Source organism: Schistocerca nitens, chromosome 2 (genome assembly GCF_023898315.1).
Source record: "Schistocerca nitens isolate TAMUIC-IGC-003100 chromosome 2, iqSchNite1.1, whole genome shotgun sequence".
Classification (NCBI taxonomy): Eukaryota; Metazoa; Arthropoda; class Insecta; order Orthoptera; family Acrididae; genus Schistocerca; species Schistocerca nitens.
The window spans coordinates 465,386,763-465,410,020 of NC_064615.1; the positions used below are offsets into that span (position 1 = coordinate 465,386,763).

The 23,258-nt window shown below is 41.9% G+C and overlaps 1 protein-coding gene across 2 annotated transcripts in view; it reads right to left on the reverse strand.

The window, feature by feature from the left end:
- The window catches only part of LOC126236367 (serine incorporator 1), a 113,056-nt gene that overhangs the window by 37,650 nt on the left and 52,148 nt on the right, over positions 1-23,258 (reverse strand). For both annotated transcript variants that reach the window (XM_049945609.1, XM_049945610.1), the window contains exon 6: positions 20,248-20,431. In XM_049945609.1, the coding sequence (XP_049801566.1) occupies positions 20,248-20,431 (184 nt within the window). The remainder of the gene's footprint in view (positions 1-20,247; positions 20,432-23,258) is intronic.

Consider the following 23,258-nt stretch of genomic DNA (forward strand, 5'->3'; position numbering starts at 1 on the left):
AATGGCTGCTTCACTACCTGAGCTATATGGGTCCTTCCCTCCACCACCAGCTTTTTTGAACTGCGCGGATGTGAGTTATCCTTACAATATATTCTCTGCTCCCATAATTATTCTGGTCTCAACCTATGGTAACATACTGTCCCCACACAGTCTACCCAACAGTTTCCACCCCTTCTGTGCTATCATCTCCTCCCCATTTTCATCTATCACCCTGCTTATTTGCAGCCCTCTGCCAATACATCTGCCCATCTTTACCAACTCCTTTCCTTTTTTCCCCCTTTTTTCCCACCTCTGGCTCCACAACATCCTGATGCTGCACCTGTTGGCAGTCTACTCACTGCACATTCCACCAGACTGTTCGTCTCCTTCCCAACCCGTACATTACTATGCCTTCCCCTTTCCCACCCCCTCCAGATTGCTGCTTGCATCCCCTATGATGCTGCATTCTGACTCAAGATGCGGGAGATGGCAGTCGTGTGTGTGTGTGTGTGTGTGTGTGTACTGATGAAAGGCTGTGCTCAAAAGCTACATGTGAGTGTCTTAATTGTGCCTGTCTGCAATTTGACATGTCTTCTTTCTGGTAAGTACCACTATCTTTTCCTACATTGTTGATGTTTTTATATCTTGGCCGCATCCGACACATGATCTTTTCTTCCTTTGCATACTTTTTTGTCCTTTTACCATTGTTAATGGAATCTGTTCTCTGTCTTGTGTTTGAAGTGTCTTCTTTTATTCAAATAATAAAACTACTTCATCCCAAACTGTAATAACTTTGTTACAGTCTGTCCAAGATGCTATGGGTCCAGTAAAACATGTTTATTAAGTGGACTTCCACAAGCTAAGGATATTTTGTTGTTGCTTGAGACTCCTGTGATGAAAGTAGGCAGAAGTTTGATACTTTAACAGCACAATTACTGAAAGAAGAACAATGTTTGTCACTGATTAATAAACAGCTGCATTCGCTGCTGTTGACGTTAATCATAAAAAGGATAAAAGTCAGTGTTTGTCAAGCAATTTAAGAAAAATTTTATGAACATGAAAAACACTGAGTGCTACTATCGTCACAAGAAATGTCATTGTATTACTGAGTGAAAAAACTAATTGTGAAGAGAAAGTAATTCAATTAAACCTCATGCACCAAGTTTGTTTGTTTGTTTTTGTTTTAGGGCACAGAAACAACTGGGGTCATACACACACACGTCAAAACTATAGACCATGAAAACAGAAAGGAGTTAAAAAATGACTAAACATCAGCCCCAATTGACACGAGAGAAGACAGCTAAAAACAGGAAGGTGGAGAAAGGGCTACTAAAGACACCATAGAGAAATGGAGGTCAAAAACTAAAAATTAAATGGCTTTCCCACATTGCTTTGATGTATAAAAAGTAAAATGTGGATGAGAGCCCATATGTCATTCGCTAAAATGGCTGAGAACCCAGACGGCAAACCCAGGCGGGAACGTAAACGGTTAAAAAATGGACATTCTGTCAGGACGTGGCACTTAAAACTTTGGTAGAATGTGTACAATGTGGTGGGGGAGTGCCACTTATCAAATGATGATGGCTAAAAAGGCAGTGCCCAATACGCAACCGAGTTAAAATGACTTCCTCCTGGCAGGAGGGCCAAGAGGAGGACATCCAAGCTGCTGGGAGAGACTTAATAATTCTGAGCTTATTCCCTTGAAGGGAGGACCAATGGCGATGCCAATGGGAGACCACCTCCTGACAGACGGCAACACAGATATCACTGTTGGGAATATAGGCGCTAGTGGGCTGAGGAACGAGGGCTGCAGCCTTGGCAGCAGCATTACCAGTCTCGTTTCCTGGCAGACCGACATGACTAGAAACCCACATAAACTGCAGGGTGGCTCCACCAACAATGAAGGAGGGACAGTTTTCCTTAACCCGTTGCACTAAGGGATGGGCGATGCACAGCGCACAAACTTTGGAGGACGCTGAGAGAGTGAGCCGAGGACACAACTGAAAAGTCGGTGTCGCCGGATGTACTCCCTAGCCTGATACTGGGCAAAGAGCTTGGCTGTAAATACCGAGTACTGTGCCGGAAGCCGATATCCAAAGACATGGTCACCAATTACGAAGGCACACCTGACACCACAGTCAGTCCAAGAGCCATCAGTGTACACAAAGGTACTAGAGCGAAATTCCATACAAAGGTTGTGAAACTGAAGGCAATACAGCGAGGCTGGGATAGCATCCTTAGAAAGTGAAAGACAGCCAAGGTTAACACAGGCCATTTCACGAAGCCAAGGTGCTGAAGGATTCACATCCACCGGGAAAGTTGCAGGTAGTGTGAAGTTATGCTGCCGAAGCAAGTGCTGAAAGTGGATTTCCAGAGGTAACAGAGAAGAGGGACACCCCCCATACTGGTGATCAAAGGAATCATCGAAGGAGGAGGCATAGGATGGGTGGCCGCGCATGGCAGACTAACAGCATGCGTACCTGCTGATGAGAAAGTCACAGCTGTAGAACAGTGGTAGTTCAGCAGCTTCAGCATACAGACTCTCAACCGAGCTCATGTAAAAGGCGCCTGTGACCAAACGGATGCCACGATAGTGGATAGTGTTGAGACGGCGTAAGAGGGATAGACGGGCAGATGCATAAACAAAGCACCCATAGTTGAGATTGGAATGGACAAGTGACCGGTAAAAACGGAGGACAGTGGTTCGGTCGGCACCCCACGAAGTACCATTGAGGACACGTAGGACAGTGAGGGACCATGTACAGCTAGCTGCCGGGTAAGAGTCGTGGGAGGACCAAGAGTTACCTATCAAGCATGAGCCCCAGGAATTTTATAGTTTTTAACGAACAGAAGAGCAACAGGCCCAAGATGTAATGATGGTGGGAGAAACCATTTGTGCTGCCAGAAATTCATGCGAACGGTTTTGTCAGTGAAAAACCGAAAGCCAAAGATGGCACTCAGTGACACAGATCCTTGGAGAACTGCAGTAGATGTAAAAAAAAATAAAAAAATAAAAAAAATAAAAAAAAATAAAATAAAAAAATAAAATAAATAAAATAAAAAAATAAAATAAAAATAAAAAAAAGGGGGGAGCCGGAGATGCTCGACAGGAGACAGGCTATTATAGGGTTAATGGCGATGGCATTAGCTGGGGGTAGTAGTCAGGGAGATTAAAGAGTCCATCACAGGATGCCTAGATCAGTACAGTCCAGCAAAATGTGGACCTCCATCAAATGGTAACCACAATGACAGTGGGGTGGATCCTTTTGATTGAGGAGATGATCATGCGTCGGCCAAGTATGGCCGATGCAGAGCCAGCAAACAGTCAAGTCCTTATGAAAGCCAGCATGGGGGACCTCCACAGGTTTCTAGTCTCCTTTATCAGACATAGTTTTGTGAAATCAAATGGTTCAAATGGCTCTAAGCATTATGGGACTTAAATCATAGGTCATCAGTCCCCTTTTCGGTGAAATCAAAGCGAGACATTCAGTACTCCAGATCCCTAAAAATTGATAGTGTAATATTAATCAGGTCCATTCTGGAATACCTATCATAAGAGTCTGCTTACTGATAGCCTGTTTGGTTAATCTATCAGCGAGTTCATTCCCCGGGATCCCAATGTGGCCTTTAGTCCTGATGAGGGACGATGAGAGTAACACCGGTTGAGAGCTTGCAAACTGCTCAAGGAGTCACTGCAGATGAGAAAAGTCCCACCAGTGCAGGAAAGGATACGCTCAAGAATGCGAGAGACGCCTACCAACTCCACAGTGAAATCACTACAGCTACACAGCAAGAAACCGAGTTCAGGATGTCCTGCATGATTATATGCACAAAGCTTACATGGCCAGCAAATATCTAGCCATCAGTGTAGACTACTTCTGAATGCCAGGATGCACGAAGATTGAAGAAAAATTTGTGTTGGTGGCCCTCAGGTTGAATGGAGTCTTTTGGACCTCGGGATAGGTCAAGACAAAGCTGTAGCTAAGGGATGCACCACGGTTGTGTATGTGAGTGGGCCCGAAGGAGATGAGTAGAGGAAACAGCTGGAGTCCAGAGAGGAGGGCTAGGTGTGGGTCATGATCATTATCCTTGATTTGGACCGCTGTTGCAGGAGATGGATTTCCAGGTTTGGAAAGAGGAGATGGTAGTCTGGATGCTTTGGGGAGCTGCTGGTGGAGCACGATCCGCAATGGGGAATCCACATCAAACAAGCATCGAAGAACAGTCCAAAAGTGGCAAGTCTCCACCACATTGAGTAGTTGGTCATTGAGGTAAAGTTTTAGTTGTGGCTGAACAGTATGACATCAACAGAATTACATGATGAGTCTTAGTGGCTGAAATCTGAAAGTTATAGGTGAGGACCCATGACTGTGCCTTTCGTATGGCACCTTGCAGCTGACTTGCAGTGATAGACGAGCGATAGTAGAGGCAAAAGTCATCAGCATACAAGGAGGTTGATACTGAGGACCCCACAGCTGCTGCCAGACCACTGATAGGTACTAGGGAGAGGGGTTCTCATTACAGAACACTGTGGAACCTCTTTCTATTGGATGTGGATGGTAATGTGGGAAGCACAAACTCATACCAGGTCAAGAAGTTCTGGATAAAAATTGGGAGCGGACCCGAGACCCAACTTGTGCAAGGTAGTGAGGATGTGGTGTGTCAGGCCTTTTGCAGATCAAAGAAGAAGGCTAGATGTTGAGGTCAGGCAATAGCTGCTTGGATGGCAGATTCCAGGTGGTATGCAAATAGAATAGTTAATTCACATGATTAAATTAAAACCATATGGTAAGTTGTGAAGGAAGTGTCTGGTCAGCAGCACAAGGTTGGCGATATAAAGTCAGTTCATACCAAAAATATTTCTGTTACTGATAAATCAGGTGTATGTACAATGTTTAACAATCATTTTCTGAGCATTGCTGATAAATTAAATAAAAGTTTAGTTTCTGCACAGAATCATATCACTTTCTTGGCAAATGCCTTTCTGAGATTGATGTCTGAAATACTGTGATACAGACAAAAGGAGATTGAGTCAATAATTAAATTACTGAAGACTAAGGACTCTCATGGTTATAGCCTGTTTGTTTAAAAGAGGGGGGAAGGGACCAAACTGCTAAGTCATCAGTCCTTTGTTCGGAATAAAACAATGCCACAAGGGTTAGAATAAAACAAATGAGACTGACAACACAAAACAGAGAAAAACCACAAGAACGACAGAAGGGAAACAAACACTTAAATGGACAAGAGAGGAGAAGAAAACTACAGAAACACAAGAAACAGGTAGAAGAGATTAAAATGAAAAAACAGATTACCACGGCTGGCTGACAGAATAAAAAGGAGAAGCCAGGCACTCTGCGACACATTAAAATCTCCATCCTAAAAGCACTAGGGTGGAGGACACAGAGGGACAAAGGACATGCGCTAAAACTTAGATCAAATGATACAATCCACCCTCACGACTAAAACATCAGATAAAGTTAGCGGCAACGAGTCTGGTAACAGAAGATTTCATCACAGGGCAGTCAAAGTGGGACAGTGCACCAGAATATAGGCCACTGTCAACTGGGCGCCACATCGACACTGAGGCAGGTCTTCACAGCACAGGAGATAGCCGTGGGTCGCCCAAGTGTGGCCAATGCAGAGCCAGCAGAGAACCACAGAATCCTGTGATGGAGCACTGCCACACATTCGTAGTCTTCTTAATAGCACGCAGTTTATTGTTCGTGCTTAGACTATGCCACTCCATCTCCCAAAGCTGAAAAACCTGGTGGCATAAAAACGAATGCAGGTCAGTTATTGGAATGCTGATCTCCATAAGCAGTTTCCATGTAGCCTGTTTGGCCAGCCTGTCAGCAAGTTCGTTGCCTGGGATTCCGATGTGTCCTGGGGTCCACACAAACACCGCTGAATGACCGGACCATTCCTGGGCATAGATGAACCCCTGGATGGTCACAACCAAAGGATGACGAGGGTAGCACTGGTTGATAGCTTGTAGGCTGCTCAAGGAGTCAGTACACAGAAGAAATGACTCCCCAGAGAATGAACAGATGTGCTCAAGGGCAAAAGACACAGCCACCAACAATGCAGTGAAAACACGGCAGCCATCAAGCAAGGAACACTGTTCAATATGTCCTCCACGACCATATGTGAAGCCAATGTTACCATCAGCCATCAACTTGTCGGTGTGAATCACTTAATGGCCTCGGTACATGTCAAGAATCAAGAGGAAGTTATAGCGGAGAGCCGTTGGTTAAACCGAGTCCTTTGGGCCATGTGAAAGGTCCAGGCAAAGCCGCGGCCTAGGTGCACACCATGGAGGTGTAAGCAAATGGACCTCGAGTATAGGTGGTAAAGGAAAGGACTCCACTTCTGGCAGAAGAGATTGGACGCGAACTACAATTGTAAGCCCTGACCTGCGCTGCTGATGTGGGAGATGAACCGCCATGGGTGGAAAAAGGGGACAGTAATTTGGATGCGCAGGAGAACTATGAATGTGTACAACATAACTGGTGAGCAGTTGCGCATGCCTGACCTGCAATGGAGGATCTCTGGCCTCCGCCAGGACACTGGTCGCTGGACTCGTCCTAAAAGCTCCCGTCGCTAGTCGAATGCCACAGTGGTGCACTAGGTCAAGTAAATGGAACGCTGAGGGTCCCACCAAACTATAAACCAGACTCCCATAGTCAAGGTGGGATTGAGCAAGAACTTCGTAGAGCTGCAGCAGCGTAGACCTGCAGCAGTGTAGAGCAATCTGCACCCCAGTTGGTGTTACTCAGGCAGCAGAGGGCATTGAGGAACCACTGGCACCTGGGACAGTGATGGTGACGGTGATGTAGCTGCAGCATATGTTGACACCATCCTAATGCGGTGTAATCTTTTAAATTTATGTTCAGCCTCTGTGTAAGTCAACTGGTCCAGGGTCTTTTACACCATGATTTTCCACTCCTTTTGGACTACTGTGCAGTCTGGCGAGCAGGGGAGTGGTGCTCTCCACAGCTGATGCAAGTGGGAGGAGGTGCACATGGAGTATGTGGGTGCAATGGACGTCTGCAGTCTCGACATGTGGTGCCGGAAGTGCAGTGGGAAGACATGTGCCCGAACTTCCAGCACTTAAATCACCGCATATGGGGAGGGATGTACAGTTTGACGTCACAGTGGTGAACTGGTGAACTATCACCTTGACCTTTTCAGGCATTGAATCACCCTCAAAGGCCAAGATGAAGGCACTGGTAGCAACCGTGTTGTCTTTGGGTCCCCTGTGAATGTGCCGTATGAAATGAACACTCCGGCATTCTAAATTGGCACGGAGCTTGTCGTCAGACTGCAAGAGTTCACGATGGAAATGACCCCCTCAATCATGCTGAGGCTTTTATGGGGAGCAACGGTAACAGGAATATCACCCAGCTTGACACAGGCGAGTAACGCTCAGGATTTGGCTGGGGATGCTGTGTGAATCAAGACTGCACCGTTTCGCATCTCTGACAGCACTGTCACTTCTCCAAAGTTATCCTCAATGTGTTCAATGAAAAATTGAGGCTTCATATGTAGAAAGGAGTCCCCATCAGTTCTGCTACACGCTAAAAACAGAGGTGAATATAGCTCTCTCCGTTACGTAGCCCTACTTTCCTCCCATGGTGTAGCGAGGGGGGGAAACTGTTTAGGGTCATACCTGTCGGCATTGTATTCGATCCTGCCCTTCTTTGAGACTGCTGGTGCCATACAGTCACTAACAAGAGATGACTTAATTCGCTTCATTGTGGGTCATCCGCCCTGATGCCACCCACTCCAATCAGGGGCTCTCGCCACAAACACCTCACAACCACAGCAAAGACCAATGATGGCCGTTGCTGGGAGTCCTGATGCCCAAGGAAGATAGGCATCTATTCCTTGGCATACATGGGGTGTTTACAGTTTATCAGCAGTGCAATCCCTGTGTTATCAGGGGGCTACCATAAAATGGGTACATGACGGCCCCACCACAATGGACTGGCTACCATGCTGGATACTGGGCACAGAGAAACCCAGTGGGGTTAAAGAGGACAGGAGACAATGGAAGATGATGACACCCCAGAAAGTGTACTCACCCATAGAAGTTGAATCACAGGTGGAGATGCAAATCCATGACAAGAGATTCAGGAGACTGAATCTAAGGGCACCATGGATATCTCGTGCACCATGTAAGGCGTTCTTCCCCATATGGCCTGCACTTCTGTAGAATTTTGAAAGTGGCAGGTCAAACCACAGAATGGGACCTGAACTCAAAGGGCTGAAAAGTGTGAGACTCCTTTTAGTTGCCTCTTACAACAGGTAGGAATACCATGGGCCTACTCTAACACCTGGACCTGCAGGGAGGGGGGAGGGGCCATTCATGGTTATTACGGAATGGCTAGCAGAATATTCAAGTACTGTGCTGCACATGTTAACCCCGTATTTAGCCACATTTTTAATTTTTGCTTTAGGAATGGTCGGTTCCCTGAGCGATAAAAGTACTCAGTAGAAAAGCCGCTTTATAAAAAGGGAGAAAGGGATAATGAAGATAATTTTAAACCTATTTCTGTGCCATCAGTGTTTGCAAAAGTTATTGAAAAGGCTGTGTATGTAAGGATAATTGACCATTTTATATCACACGATTTGCTATCAAATGAACAGTTCGGTCTTAGAAGTTGTTTAACAAGTGAAAATGCTATATTCTCTGTTCTCTGTGAGGTACTGGATGTGTTAAACAAAAGGTTTCATGGGCATAATTTTTGATTGAACTAAGGTGTTTATTTGTGTTGATCACAAAATATTGTTCCAGCAGTTGGACCATTATGGAATACTGGGAATAGCTCACAATTGGTTCGCCTCTTACTTAAGCAACAGACAGGAAAAGGTCATTATTCACAGTGTTTAGAATGGCTGTGATGTGGGGTCTGAGTGGGAAACAGTCAAGTGGGGGTTGCCCCAAGGATCAGTGTTGGGGCCACTCCTGTTTCTTATTTATATAAATGATATGCCCTCTAGTATTACAAGTAACTCTAAAATATTTCTGTTTGCTGATGACACTAGCTTGGTAGAAAAGGATGTTGTGTGCAACACTGGCTCAGTTTCAAATAGTGCAGTTCATGACCTAAGTTCATGGTTTGTAGAAAATACACTAATGCTAAATCACAGTAATACTCAGTTTTTACAGTTTCTAACACACAATTCAACAAAACCTGAAGTTTTAATTTCACAGAATGGGCATACGATTCATGAAACTGAACAGTTCAAATTTCAAGGTTTTCAGATACATAGTAAACTGTTGTGGAAAGCCCAAGTTCAGGATCTTGTTCAGAGACATAATGCTGCAATTTTTACTATTCGAATGGTATCTGAAGTGAGTGATAGTTCAACAAGAAAATTAGTCTACTTTACTTATTTTCAATCACTCATGTATGGTATTATATTTTGGGGTAACTCTTTCCATTCTAAAAGGATATTTATGGCTCAGAAACTGGCAGTTTGGGCAATAAGTGGTGTAAGTTCACGAACCTCTTGTGGACCCCTTTTCATGAGTCTGGGTATTTTGACATTATCCTCTCAATATATATAGTCCTTACTGTCATTTCTTGTTAACGATATTAGCTTATTCCCAAGAATAAGCAGTTTTCACTCAGTTAATGCTCAGCAGAAATCCAACCTGCATTTGGATCGGACTTCCTTAACTCTTGTGCAGAAAGGCATGCAGTATACTGCTGCATCCATTTTCAATAAGCTGTCACTCAAATTCAAAAATCTTAGCAATAATCCATATGCTTTCAAATCGAAACTGAAGAGTTTCCTTATGGTTCATTCCTATTCTGTCAAGGAGTTCCTTGGAAAATTAAGCTGATTCTTCTTTTGTTGATTGCATTTACTTCAACTTATGGATTGACTTTTTGGGTTTCTAAACATTTTATCTTTTCTGTTATTACCTCTATGTTGTAATTTCATGTACTGACAAATTCCATGAGCTTGGAGATTTGCTCCTCAATTTGGTCCCACGAACTTTATGTGTAAATAAATAAACCAGATTATCAGTAGTGGAACAACATTGGCGAAAACCAGCCTGGGATGGAGCCAGAAGACGCTGAGTCTCAGCCAACACAGCCACCGGCTCACCAAGCGTTCAAGCAACTGACAAAGAACATTGGTGAGACTAACTGGACAGTAACTATCCATCTCTAGTAAGTGCTTATCCAGTTTCAGTACAGGGACAACGATGTTTTCTCACCAGTGTGGTGAGAACTCGCCCTTGCTCCAGCCACAGTTACAGATGGCAAGCAGTTAAACATGGCAGAGATATGACACTGACGATCCACTGGTAGGTACTTTATCATTTGGGTGTGGACATGGTCCGGCCCTGGGTCTGTATCAGGGCAATGGGCTAGGACACTGACAAATTTCCACTTGCTGAATGGAGCATTGTATGGCTCCAGGTGGCATGTAGTAAAAGATAAGAGCTCTGGCTCTACCTGCTGTTTTTGGACACGAAAGGCAGGTTGATAATTCTAGATGCTGAGTCTTGAGCATATTGCAGAGCAGAATGTTCAGTGACATCATCTGGGACAGTGCCATTCAAGGTAATACCAGATACACCTGCAGCTATCCGGTATCCAGAGACATCTGATCTTTGCCCAAACCTGCGAAGGAGAGGAGCGTGATCCAATGGTTGAAATGTATAGTACCCAGTAATCTCGCTTCCATTGTTTCATTAGGTGATGGAGCCGATTAAAGGCAATGAGGTCGCTCCATCGATGGATGCTGCTCATGGTGTTTGAGAGCCTGCCTACAATTTCTGATGGGATCTGTGATTTCTGATAACCACCAAGGTACTGTCTTCCATCAGGGCAGGACCAAGGAACAGGAGATCACAATCAGCTGCCAAAATAATGGCTGTAGTTGTATTCTGGACTGCATCATCAATATCTCTGTGCAGTGGGGATCCAAGGTTGACAGTAAAGGCAAAAGCATCCCAATCAGCATGGTTGAGAGCCCATCTGGGTAGGTGTCCATGGGAACAATGCTGAGGGACAGAAAGGAAGAACGGGAAGTGGTCACTACCACACAGGTCATCATGGACTCTCCAGGGGATGGATGGTAGTAGGCAAGGACTGCAGATGGAAACATCAATGGCCAAGAAAGTACTGTGTGCCACAGTGAAGTGTGTGGGGGGCACCAGCATTAAAAAGACAAAGGTCAAGTTGTGCCAGTAACTTTTTGAGTTCTCTACTGCAACCAGTAATCTTGGTTCCACACCACAAAGGGTTATGGGCATTGAAATCAACCATGATTAGGAAAGAAGGGGGGAGCTGAGAAACCAATGCAAACAATATGTTCTAGGACACTTCGCCACTGGGAAGGAGGTGAACACTGCAGACGGTAATATCCTGAAATGCCCTTACCTGAAAGGCCACAGCCTCCAAATGTGCATTAAGAGACCAAGTTCACTATCCAGAACATACGTGCAAACTCTGCCTGACACCCAGTCAAAGGTAGCATGATTCTTATAATATCCCTAGTGTTCAGGAAAGGCTGGGGCCTGCATTGCTGGGAACCAAGTCTCCTGAAGGGCAATGCAAGATGCAAGGTAAGTGCTTAACCCTTTCACTACACAAATGTACTGTTCACGTCAATATGACCCGACATAATAAAATACTGGAAAAACTTCTACCACACGTATTATTCTTACAGTTGTAAGCCATCGACATTTTTATATCACAGATGTTGTTAATTATCACAGTGATGATGACGATGACAATGATGATACTCAGAACTACACTAAAGAAAATTTTATTTTAGTATTCATGCAGGATATGTTAGGTACACCAGATATTTCCACCAAAAAAGCCAGGCTCAACAACCATCCCTCTGCGTGTATCATTCTCTTTCCTTCTTGTGCACTGCAGTTTGGACACAAGTAGGTGACGTGTGTTTTGCGTACATGTTTATTACACTTTCCACACAGCATGTTTGTTGTATTGTCATTTCTTGTAGAACAGAACTTACAGCATTCACGTTTAATACAGTTTCTTCTTGTTACTAATTTTGCCACACCTGCCAGTCCTTCAGGGTCTTGGATGTTCCTGACCATTCTCAAAGAATCTTCTGTTCTTGGAAAATGCTTCCTTGATGCAATGTGCTCTGCAACCAGTGACTTTCCCAGTTCCTTTAAAAATATTCTCCTTCTAGTTACTTTTCTTGGATTCCAGTTAAGGTCAATCCAAGTCCATGAGATATATGCATTATAAGCAGCAATATCAAGAATATTGCAGAAAACTATTATGTTAACTGATAGAGTGTGTCTACAGCCCCTCTGGTTGAATTATTATCTTTTTTTTCGTTTTGGTTTCTTGTCAGCCCTGTCACTTATTTCCGCACCATAATGGAGAGTGCTCATTGTACAACAATCTTATTTCTCTTAGGAATATAATTGACCACCGTAGTGTCATTTGCGAAGCAAAATGAAAAGCTATGAACCTCCTTGTTAGTCATATTTTGTGGAAGCTCCAGCTTATTTTTATGTATTGTTCCTAACATTGTTAGTTTCCACTTCAGGAGGAGCTGTTCCAAATTGTATGACATATAAAAAGTTGTCACATAATTACATTCTGACCTCGCAAGTCAGAGGTAAGATTAGCAACTACCCTCATTCCCCGATTTTATTTTCTGGTGGCCCCTCCACTCTCCTTCACTGTATAAATTTGGGCTTTCAGTACCTATGAAGATTCGCTGTCACACAGAGTCCGTATCTTGACCCCATATTTTTCCAGTTTGCTTGGGATGTGCTGCTTGAATCAACAGTGGCTCTAAATCCTACCAGCTGCTCGTCTATGGTCACATTTCCCCTGGATTATACAGTTTAGCACGGACTTCTAACAACTTCTCCCAGATACTGCAAATTGCGGCAAGTTCACCAGTAGGTCATCTTTTCCCTCTTGTAGAGTTTTTATCAAATCACAAGACAGGCTATATTTTACACAATGGTTCTAGGGACATGCTTGCTCGAAATATGTTCTGCTCAACATACTTATCCCACAAACTTTTTGTAGATTCCCATGTGAGTGATAAACACCCACAAGGGAGAACAGGAGTCCTAACTACTACTACTACTACTACTACTACTACTACTACTACTAGTCTCCATATCCACATCTCTAGTGCCTCCCATCTTCTTTCATCTTCCTTCCTCAATGTCCAGGTCTCCGCACCATATAGTGCAATGCTCCAGATGTAACATTTGGAAAGTCTTTTCCTCATCTTTGTTTTGTGGTCCACAAAGTAATTTCTGTTTCCTCTTGAATCCTCCTTTTCCCATTGCAATTCTTTTCCTAATTTCAGTTGAGCAATACATAGCATCCACTATTACACGTCCCAAGTAATTTAAGTTGTTTACTTGCTCTATTTCTTCTCCCCCTATTTTCAACCGGCATTTTTTCCTCTTTCCTCCAATTACCATGCTTTTTCATTTTCTTCTTGTTAATCTTCATTCCATATTCTGCTAATTTTGTGTTTAGACTGACTAACATTTGTTCCATCTCTCTTGCAGTCTCTGCCATCACAATCATGTCATCTGCAAATCTTATACACTCCACTCTCCGACTCCCTACACAAACTCCTCTCCTTCCATCAAAACTTTCATTAATAATTTCCTCCAGATAGATATTGAACAGTGCTGTTGATAAACAACCACCTTGTCTTACACCTCCACCAGTTCAATTTCTTCACTCATCACACCTCCTATTCTTACTCTTGCTCTCTGGTTCAAATATAAATTTCTAATTAGCAGTCTATCCCTCCAGTCAACTCCATGTTTCCTTACGATTTCCATCAGTTTGTCCCATCTGATAAAAAGCCTTCTCAAGATCAATGATCACAACATACACCTTCCTTTTCTTCTCTATGTAGATCTCCCCTATCACTCTCCATAGCCCAATGGCATCTCTAGTTCCCACTCCTCACCTGAAACCAAATTGTTCACCTCCTATTATGTAATTCAACTTTCCATATAGCCTTCTGTCGAATGTCCTCAGCAAGACTTGGTCTGCATGCAATATCAGGCTTACTGTTCTACGTTCCTCACACTTTTTGCTGTTCTTTTTCTTTTCTATGGTTATTAAGATACTTTCTGTGAAGTCCTTTGGCCGTTTTCCTGTCATGTATATTTGATTACACAATTCAATCTCCCTTTTCCCTTCTTTCTCCAATGACTAACAGTTCCACCAGAATCTCATCAATTCCCATTGCCTTTCCATTTTTCATCTCCTTCAAAGATTCTTCCATCTCACTAGTTAGTATTGCATTTCCTTTGTCATCATCTGCAACTTTATCTTCTTCTTCTACCCCAAGGTCTTCTTCACTTGGTCGGCTGTCTGCAGCATATAGCCATTCCATACATTCTTCCCATCTTCTCATTATTTCTTGGGATTCACTCCCCATTTTACCATCTGCTGCCTCTACTTTCATCAGTCCATTGTTGTTTCTCTTTTCCCTGAATGTCAAATCCATTTCTTCTTTGTACATCACATCATATTTTCCTTCTTTCTCTAATTTCTCTATCTTGTCACATTTTCCTGTCAGCCATTTCTCCTTTGCTTTTTCTGTCTCCCTTCTTAATTCATTATGCATTGTAAAAAGAATAATCAATGTTTGTCCATTATTTACCATAAACTCATTGCCCCTCAATATCTGACATCTCTTATTTCATTCTGAAGTGCTGTAGAAAATATGAGGCCAGTTTGAATAGTTCTCGGAATGACCACGAGAGGTGAGTGCTAGCACAAGTTGTTCACATGATATTCATTGGACTGTTGCCTGTAAACACGTGCCATGTCAGTGCTATTGGAAGAGCGCTCTGGCAGTGCATAGCTCTCTTGTTGTTCCCACATAGTGATTTGTTAAGATGGAAAAATTGAGATTCGAGCAAATGATTAAGTACTTTGTAAAGAAAGGTATGAAAGCAAAGGACATTCATGCAGATTTCCAGGATACACTGGGGAACTCTGCTCCTTCACATTCAACTGTTGCTAAGTGGACAAATGAATTTAGATTTGATCAGGATAGCTTAGATGATGATTTGCACAGCAGTCAGCCAAGATGTGTCACTACTCCAGAAATAATTGCTAAAGTGCACAAAATGGTCAGGCAGGACTGCTGATTAAAAGTGCATGAAATTGATAATGCTTGCAAAATGTCGGCTGAAAAGATATATCACATTTTAACTCAAGAATTAGAAATGAAAAAAAATATCTGCAGGATGCGTGCCACGAATCTTGGTGCTGGATCAAAAACGCATGAGAATGGACATATCTGAACAATGTTTGGCCTGCATAGGAGAAACGAACAAGATTTTTTGCACCGGTTTGTGACCACAGATGAAACTTGGGTGTGCTACTGTACCCCAGAGACAAAACAGTCAAAGCAATGGAAACATGCTGATTATCCAACACCAAAGAAAGCAAAGACAATTCCTTCGGTGGGGAACGTCATGGCATCAGTGTCCTGGGATGCAAAGGGGATTCTGTTTGTAGATTATCTCCCCACAGGGCAAACAATTACTGGAGAATACTATTCTAATATCCCAGACAAATTGCAACAAAAGATATGCGAAAAAAGGCCAGGTTTAGCAAGGAAGAAAGTCATCTTCCATCAAGACAATGCATGCCTGCACACATGCCGTCCCCATAGCAAAATTACACAAACTAAGGTATGAATTGCTGCCACACCTGCCTTATTCGCCTGATAAGGCTCCGTCAGACTTCCATCTCTTCCCAAAACTGAAAATTTTTCTTGGTGGACGAAGATCCACTTCAAATGAAGAATTGATAGCCGAAGTTGACAAATATTTTGCAGGCCTGGAGGAAACTCATTTTTGTGATGGGATCAAGGCACTGGAACATCGTTGGACCAAGTGCATTAATCTACCAGGAGACTACATTAAAAAAAGTTTCAAATATGTAAGTACTTTTTTTCTATTCTGTTCCAAGAACTTTTCAGCCACCCTGGTATTACTTCAAATGAGCTACAAAGTCTTCTGACGTCTACTGTGGTCTCTGCATTTCACACACAGTAACAGGCTGCATTTCGTGGAGAACTGTTCTTGCAATGTATGAGCTACTCCAGGATGCTGCTCTCATAGCATCAACATCTTCATGCAGGAGATTAAATGATGTTGCAACATTTTTACAGATACCTCCTACCCCATCACATGCACTTTTCCCATGATCTGTTGCTGAAAATATTTTTTTCTTAATTCCTGTACTACAGTGTTGACCAAACTCACAAAGCTGAAAGTGGTTTTTAAAATGAGATACTGCACATCAGTCACATACACATGTTTAGGAAATGCATAGCCTCTAGATGCTGTCATCAATTATCACGCTGACAGCGTGGCATGCATGTGCACTGTTGTGAAAGAGATTATCACTGACAGTAGCAAGACAGTAAGGAAGTGAGCAACAAATGTGAATATTGCTACCTGTGATGTGTGCCAGTGGAAACTTTGAATTTCATTCTGCAAAGCAACAGACTAGTTCTCAGCAAAGACGAAATGAAGAACTAATGTGTCAGTATTCTGGGATGTGGCCGATTTTACTTCTGCTATGGCCTGTCAAATGCTTCAACAGTCATCACTTCAGTATCAGGACACTATGCCATTCTGCAGCCAACATTTATTTTGCAGCTCTTGATATATACACAACAGCATCAGGTCCAACTCTGTTTACTTCTTTCCTCTGGCACTACTTATGGCAAAACAAACAAGTTTCAAATTAGTGCAGTAAATACATGTGCATACTTCCTTCACTAGCTGCCATTTTACCCATTTTGGTCTGATGAATAGAATTTTGTGAGACCAGTTTTTAAATTCAGATTCTCCTTTCTCAGTAGGAGATATGCTTCTACTACCAACCTTGCGAGATATCTTACCTTTTTCACCATTTTTACTAACTACATCAGCCTGATTAGGACTTTGGCTGCTGCAATTTTTTTCATCACTTAAGTAATATTCCAGAGTAAGTGTATCATCTTGCAATGGATGCCCACAGTAAGAATCTTGACATGCCCAAATCCTCTTGTCATTCTTTATTTTATGAGCTTTTGAAATCAAATAGTGTAAGGAAGAGAGTATGTATTTCTGTGTCTGTTGCTTAGAATAGTTACCTGGTATCTGTGTCAGTGACTGCACTTTCTCAGTATAGGTGGCTGTTGAGATAGCAGTACTTAAGTTTCGAAATCATGCATCGTGTTTCATGCACATATCATTATCTTCAGGTTCTGCATCAAGTGCACGTTTCATGCCCATATCACTCTTCAGGTTCTGCATCAAGTGCATCTGTATTATACACTTCACAAGGTTTTGAAGATGTTGCTTGTGTAAAACTTATTTCAATTTCTTCCACTGTTCTTTTCACATACTGTTTTCTTCTTGTGCTTCTTACTTTTCCTGGACATTTCTGGAGGGATGTAGTAGGGGCTAGAGCAGAAATGCTAACATTCAACATATCAGCAACTCCACACCCAGGAATATAAATATCTGCACTGTCTTCTTCAGTTACACATTCGGGTGATGGTGATTGTTCAGGTGGGTTGTCACTAAATTTCTTCTTTTAGTGAGTGTAGCAATTCCTGCACAATGGACATGACGCTAATACGATCTTTGAGCACCTCTGACAGTTTTCCAACAATTGTGAATGTGTTTTCCACTTTCCTTAAATACCATTTCTTGTGTCTTTTTGATAGCCCACACACCTCACTCTTTCACTACTGTGTTTCCTCAATGATATTGTATCTTAAAAAAATTCAAACCAAACACAAAACTCAATACAGAATGGTTTATGTGCAAGTTCTCACACATCTGTGATAAACAGAAGAGCACTGGAAACAGTGTTGCTAACACACATTTTACACTAGAAATTCAGTGATGCGAAATATGCAGAATGTTGAAAAATTTTTAACACTTTAGACAAAAATATTGCACACTGTGACTGCACTGACTAGTAACATACTAACCATACAATATTTTCTGCAAATTTTGAAAAGTTTTCAGACGGTTTTCATGCAAATAATTCATAAAAACTAGTAAAAATGCTATTGTTTACATTTTTAATAATAAATATTTACATAATGCAGTTAGCTGGAGCAGAGAAGATACTGTTTATAATTATATCAGTAGTATCTGGTAATATGACAAGATAGCATTCTGTGACTCTCCAGATCAGACAAAAATAATTTTTTTAAGAGGAAAAATTAACTTAAATTTCGTATTTTTGTCAAATTTGTAATTTAAATGAAGCCCATAAGTGTAGGGATGCCAACTAAATTTCAACACATTAAGGAGAAGTGTTAACGCAAAACACTGCCAGGTCTCTAGTAGTTTTGGTTTATCATATTATTTGTTCTCTACTGTTTTAAGAGTTATTTACAAAATATAAATTTTTAGAAGAGTCGTGCCACACACAAAAAACGAAAATACTTTATTTCTTAACACTTAAGATATAGAGGTCTAATATATATTTCTTCACAGAAATTCATAACTACAAGTTGACATGACCTGTATGATTTAAGATGAAATCACCCTGGTGCTAACATACATTGTACATACAGGGTGTTTCAAAAATGACCGGTATATTTGAAACGGCAATAAAAACTAAACGAGCAGCGATAGAAATACACCGTTTGTTGCAATATGCTTGGGACAACAGTACATTTTCATGCAGACAAACTTTCGAAATTACAGTAGTTACAATTTTCAACAACAGATGGCGCTGCGGTCTGGGAAACTCTATAGTACGATATTTTCCACATATCCACCATGCGTAGCAATAATATGGCGTAGTCTCTGAATGAAATTACCCGAAACCTTTGACAACGTGTCTGGCGGAATGGCTGCACATGCAGATGAGATGTACTGCTTCAGCTGTTCAATTGTTTCTGGATTCTGGCGGTACACCTGGTCTTTCAAGTGTCCCCACAGAAAGAAGTCACAGGGGTTCATGTCTGGCGAATAGGGAGGCCAATCCAAGCCACCTCCTGTATGTTTCGGATAGCCCAAAGCAATCACACGATCATGGAAATATTCATTCAGGAAATTAAAGACGTCGGCCGTGCGATGTGGCCGGGCACCATCTTGCATAAACCACGAGGTGTTCGCAGTGTCGTCTAAGGCAGTTTGTACCGCCACAAATTCACGAAGAATGTCCAGATAGCGTGATGCAGTAATCGTTTCGGATCTGAAAAATGGGCCAATGATTCCTTTGGAAGAAATGGCGGCCCAGACCAGTACTTTTTGAGGATGCAGGGACGATGGGACTGCAACATGGGGCTTTTCGGTTCCCCGTATGCGCCAGTTCTGTTTATTGACAAAGCCGTCCAGGTAAAAATAAGCTTCGTCAGTAAACCAAATGCTGCCCACATGCATATCGCCGTTATCAATCCTGTGCACTATATCGTTAGCGAATGTCTCTCGTGCAGCAATGGTAGCGGCGCTGAGGGGTTGCCGCATTTGAATTTTGTATGGATAGAGGTGTAAACTCTGGCGCATGAGACGATACGTGGACGTTGGCGTCATTCGGACCGCAGCTGCAACACGGCGAACGGAAACCCGAGGCCGCTGTTGGATCACCTGCTGCACTAGCTGCGCGTTGCCCTCTGTGGTTGCCGTACGCGGTCGCCCTACCTTTCCAGCACGTTCATCCGTCACGTTCCCAGTCCGTTGAAATTTTTCAAACAGATCCTTTATTGTATCGCTTTTCGGTCCTTTGGTTACATTAAACCTCCGTTGAAAACTTCGTCTTGTTGCAACAACACTGTGTTCTAGGCGGTGGAATTCCAACACCAGACAAATCCTCTGTTCTAAGGAATAAACCATGTTGTCTACAGCACACTTGCACGTTGTGAACAGCACACGCTTACAGCAGAAAGACGACGTACAGAATGGCGCACCCACAGACTGCGTTGTCTTCTGTATCTTTCACATCACTTGCAGCACCATCTGTTGTTGAAAATTGTAACTACTGTAATTTCGAAAGTTTGTCCGCCTGAAAATGTACTGTTGTCCCAAGCATATTGCAACAAACGGTGTATTTCTATCGCTGCTCGTTTAGTTTTTATTGCCGTTTCAAATATACCGGTCATTTTTGAAACACCCTGTAAAAGCTTTAAGCTAAATTCTAACTTCAACTGTATAACAATTTCCCTGAGACAGAAAAATTAACCCATCAAGATTATTCAAAATTTTAAATATAATTGTAAATAAGTTAATAAAATTACCTGGCTGATTGGAAAGGGATGACCATGTGAGGTAAACAACATACAGTGTTACTACAGAAGACTGCAGAAGGCCAGACCTCGGTTGCGCATCTTGAACAGGGCCCAGAATTGATACCACACTCACAATGAGGCACAGTATCAAGTTGAATGATAAGAAGAACTTGTTCAAGGCACATTCATCAGGCTGAAATGAAAAGCACAATCACGTTTACAATATCATTGATGGGAAAATTTTTAATTAGTTAATAACGAGAAACTGAAAATCAAAAAATAAGGAGCAGTTACAGAATATGAGAGTGTGTTTTCAAATTCTACTCAATACAAGTTTCCCATTGAAAGAACATCATGATGCCAGCACTGAAATTGCACTTGTGCTTTTAAAAAAAAAAAAAAAGCTAATGTGGAGGCTCTTTTCTGTGATATGTTTCTGTGCTTCATGCGTTGATCTGCTCTAGGTGAGAGTGTCTCTCTCCCTTATGTTGCATAAATATCAAGTATGTTAGATGAAATGCATTCATACCTTCTTAGTAATGTCTTGGAAAGGAGAGGGGGAAGTGGAGGGGGACATGGGAAACAGCAAAAAGTAAAGATCTTACAATTATAACACTAAAGGATTGTGCATTCATGATCTTTGTTATGAATGCTTTGACAAATTACTGTTAAACTTTTGACAGTCAAAGAGTCTTTAGTTTAGTTTAAATGAAACCTGATTTCACTCTCTACCTAATGACTCTACAGTTGTCATGCTCAAATTATACTCAGAACCAACAGTTGGGTGAAACCCAATGTGTAGAAAGCTCTGCAATATTTATCAGGCATGGAATGTATATCACACAGACAGGTTATTTGCAATAAGGGGGGAGAGTTCATAGCAACTGAAAAAAACTATTGTGTTTATCAAGGTTGAAATGGAGTCTGACTGAAGTTATCGAGACACAAGTAACCTGTCTAGAACTCAACTGAACCATCAGATGTTTTTACCAGCAACCCAACTCTGCTGTGACAGTTGTAGAATCATTCTAAGAAAATCTAAACTCAGTAGAGATTGCAGATTGCCTGTAGCTAGTATGGTCAGACATTCTTGTGAAGCAGGTCTGAACATGTTTTCTCAAAACTATCTTAAGCAGCCAGTTTGACAACCCACACACAACGGAAATCTTTTAAACTTCGTAACTACAAACAGGCCTTACCTTACTGTCAGTGTCAGTAGAGAGACATGGAATAGTGACCATATCACAGCAATGAGTTTTTATGCTGGAAAGAGCAGGTAAGCAGCCTACTTAGACAACGAATGGCCATCACTTTGCTCATAACCCCTGTGTCCATCATATTTAAATAAAGTTTAAACTAGTTGTAAATCACACTCAAGAGAAATATGTGCTGACTAAGTGTATTAAGGATTGGAAAGACCCATTGTGGTTTAATTACAAAATTCAGGAAATGATGATGAGGCAGAAATTGTTGCACTCCCAGTTAAAAAACTGGTCACAGAAATTTCAACAGGCAAAAGTTAGTAGAAATTCTTACACATATTGAAAGCTTTACTGTATGGTTAAATGATGATGGCATCCTCTTGGGTAAAATATTCAAAAATGTTCAAATGGCTCTGAGCACTATGGGACTTAACATCTATGGTCATCAGTCCCCTAGAACTTAGAACTACTTAAATCTAACTAACCTAAGGACATCACACACATCCATGCCCGAGGCAGGATTCGAACCTGCAACCGTAGCAGTCGCGCGGCTCCGGACTGAGCGCCTAGAACCGCTAGAGGTAAAATATTCCAGAGGTAAAATATTCCAGAGGTAAAATAGTCCCCCATTCAGATCTCCAGGTGGGGTCTACTCAAGAGGACGTCGTTATCAGGAGAAAGAAAACTGGCGTTCTACGGATCGGAGCATGGAATGTCAGATCCCTTAATCGGGCAGGTAGGTTAGAAAATTTAAAAAGGGAAATGGATAGGTTAAAGTTAGATATAGTGGGAATTAGTGAAGTTCGGTGGCAGGAGGAACAAGACTTCTGGTCAGGTGAATACAGGGTTATAAATACAAAATCAAATAGGGGTAACGCAGGAGTAAGTTTAATAATGAATAAAAAAATAGGAGTGCAGGTAAGCTACTACAAACAGCATAGTGAACGCCTTATTGTGACCAAGATCGACACGAAGCCCACACCTACTACAGTAGTACAAGTTTATATGCCAACTAGCTCTGCAGATGAAGAAATTGAAGAAATGTATGATGAGATAAAAGAAATTATTCAGATAGTGAAGGGAGAGGAAAATTTAATAGTCATGGGTGACTGGAATTTGATAGTAGGAAAAGGAAGAGAAGGAAATTTAGTAGGTAAATATGGACTGGGGGTAAGAAATGAAAGAGGAAGCCGCCTAGTAGAATTTTGCACAGAGCATAACTTGCATCTTTACAGTGAGTATTAATGTACTGGTATCCTTTTCCTGATACTGTTGATAAGCTAACTTCAAATGCAATCAAAAGAGTAGTTTTTACCACATACTCAAAATATTTTACATTACTGAGAGCAGTAGTTAAAGATCACTCTAATGATATAATTTGACGATATTGCTACAGATTTCTATTGGCTCAAAGCAATGTAGATGGGGAGAAAAGGTAGGATCGTTATCTTCTACGTAGAGAACCCATTACAAATGTCAAACTGAGTCATTTAGCAAATAATGCTGTGTAGAATGATTACTGTAAGCCACTTTTCAAATAAAATCTTTGAAAAGACTGAACAAAATGAAATGAACCTGTGATTTCAGGATATTGGTAACTCCATTTTTATAGGTGGCTGCCACTGAAACAAATTTAAGTTTGTTGGTAACTAGCCCTTGAGTCATTGATTGTGGCACTTTTACTACAGAGGTCCTATTACTGTATTTACTCAAATCTAAGCCGCACTCTAATCTAAGCCGCACCTGAAAAATGAGACTCGAAATAAAGGAAAAAAAAGTTTTCCCGAATCTAAGCCGCACCTGAAATTTGAGACTCAA